Genomic DNA, 11,747 nt, shown 5'->3' with positions numbered 1-11,747 from the left:
AATGAATGAACAAACGGTTTGATATATTTGAATCATAGATGGAAGGATGGATGGCTGGATGACAAATATAAGGATTTATAGAGAGATGGCTGCATAAATGAATAGAAGGATGGATTGCTAGGTCATCAAATAGCAATCAGGGATAAACAACTTCAATTTTACATTTTAAATCTTATATTTTAAATTTGTCAGAACCAGAACAGATGGTAGACCCAAACGCGTAACGTTTCACAACAAACTTTATTGCGGAAGCTGAAAAGTCAGGTATGGGGAAAGCAAGCGCCAGCAATCCTGCGAACGTTGGGTAGGAGGAGCAGGGAGCTCACATGATCGGAGCGTGGTCGGAAGGCGGGAACGAGTTGAGTTGCGGGGACGGGCGATCGGAGCGTGATCGATGGGCTGTAACGAGTCGAGTAGCCGGGACGGTGGATCAGAACGTGGTCGAAGGAAGGAAAAAGTCAGGGAGCCGGAGATGATCGGGAAGCCAGGGGCAGAAAAGCAGGATACCGGTAAGGACAGGACAGACGGGAGCCAGAGTCAAATAGTGCTTGCCTTGCATGTGCGGAGGTTCGCTGACGGACTGATAAGGAGTGAATAGTAGCGTTGAGTTTAAATAAAAGGAGAACCAATCAGGCAACAAGCAGCAGCTGGCGCCAAACAAGCGGGTACAAGTGAGGGCAATGGGTAATCGTGAAAAAAATTAGGTAAGCGGTAAGAGCTGTCAGTGGTTCTGTTCTTTGGTAAACTGATTTCTTGTTTCCTTTTGCTTACATCTTCAGGTTTTTTTAGATGTTTCGCGTACTGATACACACAAAAATAGTTTTTCTTGTACATAAAATGTGCTCTATGAATAAAGTTGCATGCCCTACCCAGGTCAAGTATGCACAATAGAACTGTTCCAGGTCAGGAAGTTGGACTCAAAGTAAACAATAGCTGGAAGCGCTCAGCTTGAAAGAGCCACATTTCTTTCCGCGCGAACGATTTGTCAAAACTCTGCCTCTTTACTTAGTTTTCTATTAAATTGATAAGTCAGATATTAAGTCCACCACAAAATAAAACAGTTTGATAGACATCCCCTTCCCCCTCCAGTCTTCCTTCTTCTCTTAGCTACGTAAATGCATTGTTGCCTGGAAACAAGCCGAGTGTAGATAACATCACTGTCATGCAAATGAATGTCTGTTTGCCAAACAGGTGACCTGCTTGTCTGCAAACACAAAGCACAGTAAATCGTTTGCATAGATCCTGAGGTAGATTTTGGCCCACTGTACGTTTGCCATTCGTATCCCTAGACAAGAACACCCTGTTACAGGACTTGACTCGATTTGTTACAAGCGGCTAGAGCAGGAATCTTTTTGAGGAGAATCGTAAATTGCTTGCAGCCACTAGAGGTCGAATCCTTTGCGTTAGGCCGACTAATGAGGGTTGACACTTGGTGCTTCAAAGCGACTCTTCTCGAACTGGGGTGCGATAGGTAACTTTTGCAATAAAATGTGCATTAAGTACATAGGACTACCTAACTAATGGAAACTTACATTTGGGGAATAATGCAGCTAGAATACCATTCCCTTTTTTCTGGTAAAATCTGTAATTTATGGTCTTGCCGTCGTGGCACTCCCGTTATTGTTCCATCAGCATTTGGGTGTGTGTCCCGTCTTTTTCTCCTTTCATGTTTTGTTAATTTATGGTTACATGTCGTGTGAAAACCCGGGGAATCAAAGGTAGGTTTTCTATCTACTACCTACCCACCTACCTGCCTGCCTACCTACCTACCTACCTACCTACCTACCTACCTACCTACCTACCTACCTACCTACCTACCTACCTACCTACCTACCTTGGTCATATCCTTCAAGAGGGGTGACCAACAGCAAGACAAACACAAAGAATAACAAAGAATATAAAAGGGAAAAAAATTGCCATAAAACACACACAAAAATGTTTGGACCATGGCCAACCCAAATGCCTAAAAGAGAGAGATTCAGATTCAGATTCAGATATACTTTATTGTCATTCTTGTACAAGTGTATACAGAACGAAATGTCGACACATCTGACCCGCACAGTTTTCTTGAATGTACAGATATAAATAAATGTTGTACTGAGTTAGAGTATTGAAGTACTAATAATATACTAAATAATTATAGATATGTATAGTATTATACAGTAGTGCAAAGAGTGCAAGAGGAGCAGCTAACCAGATGTGCACCTCGGCATCTAATTTGGTCATGCTTTCGTCCCTCCAGATGAAACGGGACACAAGAGGCGGCCATGTCACTCGGGTCAGGGTGACACAACACACTCTTTTGTTCAACAGCAGGGCCCGACAGCTTTCACTGGTTTACCCCTGCCGCATCATAGAGGACCCTGCCCATCCCTTAGAACACGCCCAAACATCCCACTATCCTTTTACAACACCTCTGCACTCATTCCTTTTACCAACAATAGCTTTAGCTATAGGTTTTACACTCGGAAAACACACAAGCAAGAGACAGTTTCATAGGAATGAACAAAGAGTCTGGGGGCATGGGGGTGAGGGAAAAAAAACAAAACAAGAAAACAAGGTTGTTCTCAAGTCACAGGTAGGCTTTTCGTTGTCAGTGAAGCCTTTGCTCGGGGGCTGCGAAGGTCCCTTTGTATCCCCCTCATGGGGCAAAAACACCTTGGGCAAAGAGAAAGTACACAGTTAGTGACCATTCAAGGAAGTCTTCGAGCACTCCCAGAAGACAGGGTTCTGCAATGTCCATCCATTATCTACACAACTTATCCTCAGTAGGGTCGCTGGGGTGCCGGAGCCCATCCCAGCTGTCTTCGGGCAGTGGAACCCTGAACTGGTATTCTGCCTTGTCATCAGTCTAAATAAAAGGAGGTTCCTTTTCTTACTTTCAGAAAAAAGATTTGGCCACCGGCTGCTTAACTCAAAGGTTGAGGTCAGATCGTACCTAAAAAAAAATCCAGCATCACCCGACCTGGCCCACGGATATAAAGGCTCAAGCTAGAGGAATTACTTGATTTGAGGGACAGAGCCCGAAAAGGTTTTTATATGTGAGGACAGAGGAGGAAGAAAGTGTGACTTTGGCCGCCGAGTGCACTGTTGGACAAGGCCTGAATTTTGGATCCAGTCCGGGCCTAAGATCTTACCTTCACCCAGCACCATGGAGGAAATGGCACATTCACTTTACCCGCCTGGTCATCTATCCTTTTTTTTGGGCAGGTCCCTGGGCAATTCGTGTTTTGGCCTCTGATGGGACCACTCCCATGAGCCATTTGATTACAGGGCATGTACTGGAAGGTAGTGATGGTTCACAACCTCAACCAGTTGAAAAGGGCCTTCCCCTACAAGATGGGACATTGGGTTGCCACAGTCGTTAGTGTTTCGACATATTTTGCGTCATCCTCCTTTCATGTTTTGTTCAGTTAGAGTTTGTTAGTGTCCAACAAATACTGCATTGTCTTGTTTTGTTTTTCTTAAGTTAAATGCTACTTACTGTTTCAACATTGTCCTCCTTTCATGTCTTGTTAAGTTAGATTTCATAAGGTTCCAGACATAATCTACGTTGTCTTGTGATGCTTTTGTTAAATTATAGTTACATGTATATAGTGTTCCATCATATCCAACCAGTAGATGAATGAATAAATAAATGTTATTATGTTGGAATATTTTTTTTTCTCATTTAAAGCATTATTTTTCTCATTTTACCATATTGTCAACGCTATTCCAAAAATATTGATCTCCAGTTTTTGACATATCTTAATTCAAGTAAAATGACGAAGGAAAACTTACTTGAAACTGTATACTTCTGTCATGACTACTGATGTGAATCATCTTTTCCCGCTCATTTGGCGCCAACCGCCGCGGGTTCTGATTAGCTCCCTGTCACTGTTTGAACCCAGTCCTGTCAGTCCCCTCTTGTCAGTCTGTCTGCGAACCTCAGTGTATACCAGGCAAGCCTTTTTTGACCCTGACTCCCATTTTTGCTCCCGTCTGTCCCCGGCTATGCACCATTTTGATCCTGACCACGTTTGCTCCCCCGTCCCGGCTTACGACCTCTTTTTGTCCCCGACTTTGCTACTCTCCCATTCTGGCTTACGACTCGTTTCCGACCCTGACCACGCCTTGATCTCCCAGTCCCGGCTACCGACCCATTTTTCCGTCCCTGACACCGCCATAACTCGCTACGGAAGATCCACTTCCGTGTTGGGATCACAATCCGAGTACGAGAGCGACTTGCTTCCCGCGTCCAGCAAACACCGGATCGTGGGCGCAGCTCTTCCTCTTTCCTTCAATAGAACTTGTGAGAAACGCTACGCAATTGGTTCCTGTTTTTGTTCTAGTCCTGACAACTTCATATATTCGAGTTATAACAAACATAAATTAGTGCTCAAAAAGTGACTGTAGCTTTCAACCAGGAGAAGATGTCATCAGTATATCCAAAAATTATGCTTCTCCATCTTTTGTCGTAATTTAATTCGAGTAAAAGCATACTTTTTGTATTCATTGTACACTTGCAATAAATAAATAGATAATTGAGTCATTAGTTTTTATGATAGATGAAAATGACTAAATTTCCAGTTTTAATTTTCTTTTTTCACCGTATTTTATATTCTAATAAAATTATAAACACATTCCCTGAAATGGGCACAATTGCATGGTCATTTGCATTACTTTTTTTCGTAATTGCACAATTCTGCTCCTTTATTTTATCAAAAAGATAAGTTTAGTAATACAAGAATATAAAAACTAATACTATAACAACAAGAGAAATCAAATCACAGCACAAAACTAGGTAAATTATTTGCCAACAGATTTTTTTGTCGGGCAGTGTGTTATCTAGAAATTACTCAACAGCAAATCTAGTAGTCGAAAATGTCCACAAGATGTCGCAGCAGACCATAATGCATCGATTTGACTTGCCAATGTTGTGTACCGTACATGATTTAAATTCATAAAAATAAACTCCAATAACTCTTTTTTTGACTAAACACTTTTTATTCTTCATCAAACAAAACATTTTTCCATTTCATTAAAAAAAAAAAAAAAAAAAAAAAAAAAAACTTTAAAGAGGAATAAAGCCAGTTTAGGGTGACATTGCATATGGCTTCAAGGGCAGAAATATTTTTTTTTACAAAACAAGTTGTGACATCAGGGCAAGGCAAAACTTCTCTACAGGCACAGTTGATTATATTTGGCAAAAGGAATATAGGCAAACGAGACTGGCGGATATGCATTTAAAGACATCACTACCGGACCTGGCCTTTATTGGACCTATAAGATCTCTTTAGACACAAAAAAATACTCCTGGAAAGACACAATAAACAAGCATTGAGCATCATCAAAGCTATTTCTTCATAATAACAATCATGGAAATAACAAAGAGGTCCACGGAATTCTACCTGAGCATCACCAGAACAATTCAAGTGGAAATTACAGCACAGCTGCACGTTCTAGTCGGTTTTCTGTTGTCCAGAAAAGTTCAGTGAAAAAATTCAAATGCGACACATTTCTATACTCAATATTTTTTCTGTTATAATTGTCAATTATTATGACAACAAATAAACCAACACCATTTTAGGGACATTGAAATGTGAGAAGATGGTCCTCTAAAGGTAAAACAATTGAAAAGACCCACCTTTATAAAGCTAAGTGGATTTTTTTGTTAATAATAAGAACAAAGGACGACCAGATGCATTTCTAAAGAAATAACTTATTATGTTATTATTCTGTTGTTACTATGTTAATATTATGTTATTACCATTTTGTAATTATAAGGGATGGGGTTAAAATTTGTTAACAGTAAAAATATCTGCCTTGTATAAGGATACTGAGTGGTTTACATTTATAAAGTAAAGGCTAATTTTAATGAGATGAATAATTTTGGAAGAATTGGATACTAGTTAGGAATCAGATTTCCTAGAAAATCACAAACACCGGTGACGTATTTTAAGAACTGGTCCACATCATGTTAGTGACCGCTGCTCTATAAGGATTATACAGGAACATAATGCCATTAGAACATGTGTTCCACTGTACTCGAAAATGTGTTGCACTTGAAATGTGCTGTCTGGAATTTGTAAATGTTCAACTCCATGAGGCCATCTTCAGGCTTAAGTCATCATTGCAGCTTCTGTCAATGTGCTTGTGTGGGGCGGGTAAGGCTTTTCTTAATTTTACCATTTACCTGCTACAGCAATAGATAACCGCGAGGACGAGCATGAAATCACTCTCCACCTCCCTTTCCAACTTCCTAATGTATAGCGAGTCCCGAACAGCGCGCTTAAAATAAGATAAAAACACTCTCAATAGAGAAAATATTCGACTCTGAACTTTTTAAGGACACCACGTTTTTATGTAGTCATGTTCTTTCTAAATATTATAAAAGGTGTGCTTTTAAGAAAAGAAGGGATCACAAATACAACATATTTTTCAAATGAATTATTTTGAATGTCTTTCTCCCTTTGCTAACCTTTGTTTTTAATACTATTTTAATACATTCGTTTTAAATGAACTCTAAATAAAGTCTTTGTCATGATTACTCATTAATTCCACCTGTGCCCGCTCGTTTGGCGGCAGCCGCTGCGGGCTACCTGATTGGTTCCCTGTCCTTTTTTAAGCCCAGTCCTTTCACTCTCCTGTTGTCGGTCCGTCAGCGAACCTCTGTTTCTACATTTTGACTCTGACTCCCGTCGGTCCCGCTTTTTGCATCTGTTGTACCACCCGTTTGTTCGTGATCTCCCCGTTTGTCTCCGGCTTCGACCTCTTTTCGACCCCGACCACGTTTGCTCTCCCATCCCGGCTTACGACCCGTTTTTGATCCCGACCACGTTTTGCTCTCCTGTCCCGGCTATCAATCTCTTTTTTCTCGTCCTTGACACCACAATCTCCCGCTCCGGAAGATTCACTTCCGCATTCAGAACTCGTTCCGATTCTGTGTGCGGCCTGCTTCCCGAGCGAGCACCGAATCTTGTGAGTAAACGTTACTCGATTGGGTCTACCCTTTTTGGACAGTCTTATATTCAAAAACTGGAGGAAAACGTTTTCATCATTTCATTATCTAAGAAAATAAGTGTAAAATAGGGAGTTCTGGAATGAACTTGGCAAAAGTGTTCATTCTCTCATTTAAATTGATCTTGAATATAATGACATCATCATCTTGGAAAAATAGATATTTTCCTGTAAAGCTCTATTTTTTAAAATGGAAAATACAATATTGATCTTTCAGTATTCCAACATTACGAGCTAAAAAATTGCTATTTATATTAAATAGCACAAGTGGTTTCCAAATTTAAATAATGCTTGGATTGTGCAAAGGCAGACCTTGGATAGTTGAAACCCTTTAAAAAACAGAAAAAAAGATTTCGAGGAAGAGTCTCAAAGTGCTGCACAGAATTTCCGTTAAAAAAAAAACCCATAAAAAATCATATCTGTGAAATCATCAAGGCCTGATTTCTGAGAGTATGATAACCGTGAAAAACTCACATCATCATATCACGATATATAAATGCCCAATAGCCGATCACTAGCGAGTTGTCCTTGGGATTAACTAGTACCACTTGGAAACTGTTACAGTATAACTAAGATACTTTAGTAAATAAACAAATGTGGGACCGTTCTTTCTTTGCATCCTGGTATTATAACTGTGAACCAAAATAGCACAATAGCGCATTGCAATATTAACATTACAGGTCAAAATGTTCCATCAAACATTCAGGTAAATGAATACAATATTGGAAACATGAGCAAAAAAAGTTAGCTTGAAAGTATAATGTTCGCATCTTTGTTGTTTTTCCACCTGTTTGTGTCCACTCAGAGCCATCAGCTTCTAATGTTGTGCTTGGGGTTAACTGGTACCACCTGGAAACTAGTATAGATAAAAGCGACAGAGAGAGGGAAAATAAAGTACCTTTCGTCAAAAAGGTCATAAACCTGTCAAGATTTGACCCCACTTGATCCTACATTCCTAATATTCTGATGACCGCACTATATACCTAACATTCCGTGCATTCCAAAGTGATGATGTCACCACATTGCTAACATTCCTTAATAAATTATGATTGATTTATGACCTCTTATATTGATAAATTATTGTATGTAGGGACATATCTATACCATGTTGGGATGTATTAGGGTCAGGCCAGAATTTACGTCAACAATCTGGAATGATGAGAATGCACATCATTACTGTCATAAATAAATAATAATTCATAAATAAACCCAGTCAAAATCATAATTTGTAAATATGATGGGTCCTAAATTAATTATAATTCACAAATATGACGGTTCATATATCAATCATACCTGGTAAACACAAGGGTTCATAAATCAATCACAATTCATAAATATGATGGGTCATAAAACAATCACAATTCATAAATATGACGGGTCATAAATCAAACACAATTCTTAAATATGATGGTTTATAAATAAATGATATATCATAAATGTGATAAGCCCTAATTCAATTGTAGTTCATAAATACAAAGGTTCATGTATCAATCATAATTTGTAAGCATGACGGGTCATAAAACAAATATGATGCGTAAATTTGATGGGTTTTAAATAAATCATAATTCATGAAAATTATGGTTCATAAATCAATCATAATGCGTAAGTAAGATGGGTCTTAAATCAATTACAGGTCATTATTATGATGGGTCATAATTCAATCATAATTCGTAAAGGAATATAAGAAATTTGTTGACGTCATGTTGGAGTGCCTGGAAAGTTGGGAATTTAGTGAGATCATCAGCATGTTAGGAATGTAGGGTCAAGTGAGGTCAAATCTTCATAGGTTTATGACCCTTCTTTACGTCCGCAAATGCTGTCGATGCGACTGTTCCACCCTCTGCAACCTTGTAACCCGACACCCGGTCATCTGAACTTTAAAACCCCGCTTTATAAGCAGCCGTCAGACCAGCGCATAATCAAACTGCCCCCTGTCCAGTGTCGCCTCCTTGTGGTCGGTCCAGGATGTGGCAGGCATGCTGCTGTAGGGGTCCAGCAGGATCCGAATGCAGCGGACCAGCAAAAAAAGCAGCAGGAGAAGCAGACCGCCCACGAAACACAAGGCCGTGGTCTGCTCGGGGTTGCCGGCCACGGGTTGAAGAACCGTGGGACCCCTGGCGAAGTTGGGCGGGGCCGGGGAGGAAAGGTCGTAGTCCACCACCCAGTAGTCGGTGTAGCTCATTTTGGTTCTGAACTTATACGAGGTTTTCGGTTCGGAATGAGTCGAGTCACATGGCGACACGGCTAGCCCGACTGACAGTTCCTGCAGGATGGCTAACGACTCCGTTAGGAATAATTAGCAGCGCAAGCTAATGAGCCTTTTGCTGCGTTTAGAAACGAGTCCGGACGTGCTCAAAAGAGTCAGACGATTTTGTTTTTCCAAACATGATCGGCCAGAACAACAACTGTGGTATTTCAAGACGTCACATCGGACCAAAGGTCTTCAGTTGTGGAGTCGCTCCAGTCAATATCTAGGAAGTAACAAAAATCAAACATGTATTAGAGCAGCAATAGAGGACTATTTGACAAAAAATCCATTAGATTCAATCGAATTCAACATCAGAAACAGTATTGTAGTCTTCCTGTTTTAGGTTAGCCAGCTTCTGAAATTCTATTGCTGATTCCTAACATATTGTTTTTATTCCGTAACACAGATGTCATAAACTTTTTGGGAAGTTCAGAGCTACTTTTTGGTCGCTGATTAGCGCAAAGGGCTAACAGTTTGAGAAGTAATTCTAAAATGACAACAAAGATGGATAGATGGATAGACGGATGGACAGATGGACGGATGGACAGATGGATAGATAGATAGTGATATTGCTCTGTTATTATTTTGTTATCACCAAATTTCTACAAGTATTGAATTAAAATGTCTTTAACGTCATTGATAACAAAAAATTAAAACATTAGCTTTAACAGCTTAGGAGGTTGAGAGCTTGTCTTGGGACCAGAGGTCGCAGGTTCGATTCCTGGTTTCAAGTAAAATGTTGAAGTGTCCTTGGGCAAGAGCCCCAATAAGGCAGGTATGAGTCACTATCGGTGTGAGAGTGAGTGTGTATGTGAATGGGCAAGTGTGAAGCATATTGTAAAACCGCTATGGAAGGTCTTCAGTGACTTGAAAAGCTCTATATAAATGCAGACCATTTACCATGTGACATGGCACTCCAGAGTAGACACTTAATAAATACTTTTAAGAGAAAAAGAAGATGAAAGACTGTCAGGATAGGCAATAATACTTACAACGTAGTGCTTAGGAGTAAGTCAAGTCCTGTTTATTTGCATAGCCGTTAGCCACAAGGTGTCTCAAAAAGCTGTAGAAACTACAGACTATTGCAAACTACTGACTATTATGACACCATCCCCTGATCTAAAACCTACACGAGGGCAAGAAAAAACTCAAAAACCTCAGCATGAGGAAAATGAAGAAACCTTGAGAAGGGATCGAGTGAGAGTGCAATGAGAAATACAGAAGTGCATCATGACAAAAGTGTTTAAACATTTAGCAGAACAAATATTCCAAAATAAGTCACAAGATTTTTGTGTGCTCGTTTAGGAAGGTGATGCCCCTTGGAAACTTTACATTCTGTAAGACAGCAAATTTTTGAAGCACACAGATACTTTGTGGTTACTGAGTAGCGCAAAGGGCAACCCGTTTATCAACAATTTCCAAAATAACAACATATTGTGTTATTACTACGTTGTTACTATGTAACTATTATGTTATTACTAGGTTGCTATTACAACGAGTGTTAAGCTGTTTCCATCACTAAAAAAAGCTGCTTTGTATAAGGGCACTGGGTGATTTACATGTATGAATTATAGTTTAATTTTTAAAAATAATTTTGGATGAATTGATCATGTATTTAGAGATACCAATCATGTCAATGATTTCGCTTGCCAATTATAAATAAAACTTCCTAGAAACTCACAATGACCCATCACTGGTGAGCTATTTGGTGACCCATGACGTAAAGTTTCTCTTGGTTGGACAGTATGTTTTTGCAGATGTTGTCCAATCATTCTTTTGTCTGTATAGAAAAATGTATATTTACAGTTATCTAAATTTATTTCCCTACTTGAAAATGTCTTTGCTACCGATGTCATTGTACTATTGTTCTGATGAATTTACAACTCAGGCCAGTCTACAACCACTACTTAGAAAAATATTTACTGACTTATTCTTATAACTGTCACGGATGCCATGGCGCCCAATTGGCCCCACCCGTGTGGCCGCAGCTGCGGCTGTTGACAGATTGCTTCCCTTCTATTTAAGCTCAGTGCTCTCACTCTTCCTTTGTCAGTCCGTCAACGAACCTCTGCCCCGCGAGACGTGGGTTTTGACTCTGTACAGTTTCCTGCCTGCATTTCCTGTCCGGTATCGTTCCCGTCTATTTTTGTCCTGTTTATTATTCTCTCCAGTTTTTGTTCCCGTCTAGTTTGTCCTGTTTAATTTCGATAACCTGTTTCGATATCATTCCGGTCTGTCCCGTCCTGTCCGGTATTGACCCCATCTGTCCGATATCTACTCGGGTAATTAGTATCGATCTCGTTGGTCTCTGGCTTCCTGTCATTCCATGCCCGACTGCTGCCTAACGTGCACAACTCCCCATTTCCTGTCAAATAAAAGGCTTGTGTCACGCGTTTGGGTTCTCCTCCGGTTCCGGTTCATGACAATAACATGTGCTATGTGGTCTTTTCTCTTGTCTTTAAAAGTTTCAGTGTATCTGATTTGTGAAAATTTCTCATAT

General features: G+C 40.0%; 1 protein-coding gene and 1 long non-coding RNA gene across 2 annotated transcripts; one reads left to right on the top strand and one right to left on the bottom strand.

The window, feature by feature from the left end:
* The first annotated feature begins 1,279 nt into the window (after window positions 1-1,279).
* On the top strand, window positions 1,280-3,652 carry LOC148376560 (uncharacterized). Its single transcript, XR_015847111.1, has 2 exons — window positions 1,280-1,471; window positions 2,886-3,652. It is a non-coding gene; the product is annotated as an uncharacterized LOC148376560 (long non-coding RNA).
* A 5,185-nt stretch (window positions 3,653-8,837) lies between these two features.
* On the bottom strand, window positions 8,838-9,464 carry LOC148376559 (cortexin-1-like). The gene has a single exon (XM_088320074.1). The coding sequence runs from the start codon at window positions 9,179-9,181 to the stop codon at window positions 8,903-8,905; it is 279 nt and encodes a 92-aa protein (XP_088176200.1). The 5' UTR covers window positions 9,182-9,464; the 3' UTR covers window positions 8,838-8,902.
* Window positions 9,465-11,747: the final 2,283 nt, after the last annotated feature.

The sequence above is a fragment of the Urocampus carinirostris genome, chromosome 1 (assembly GCF_059441175.1).
Source record: "Urocampus carinirostris isolate Australia breed hairy pipefish chromosome 1, RoL_Ucar_1.0, whole genome shotgun sequence".
In the NCBI taxonomy this organism is placed as follows: domain Eukaryota; kingdom Metazoa; phylum Chordata; class Actinopteri; order Syngnathiformes; family Syngnathidae; genus Urocampus; species Urocampus carinirostris.
This window is presented reverse-complemented; position numbering and strand designations above follow the sequence as displayed.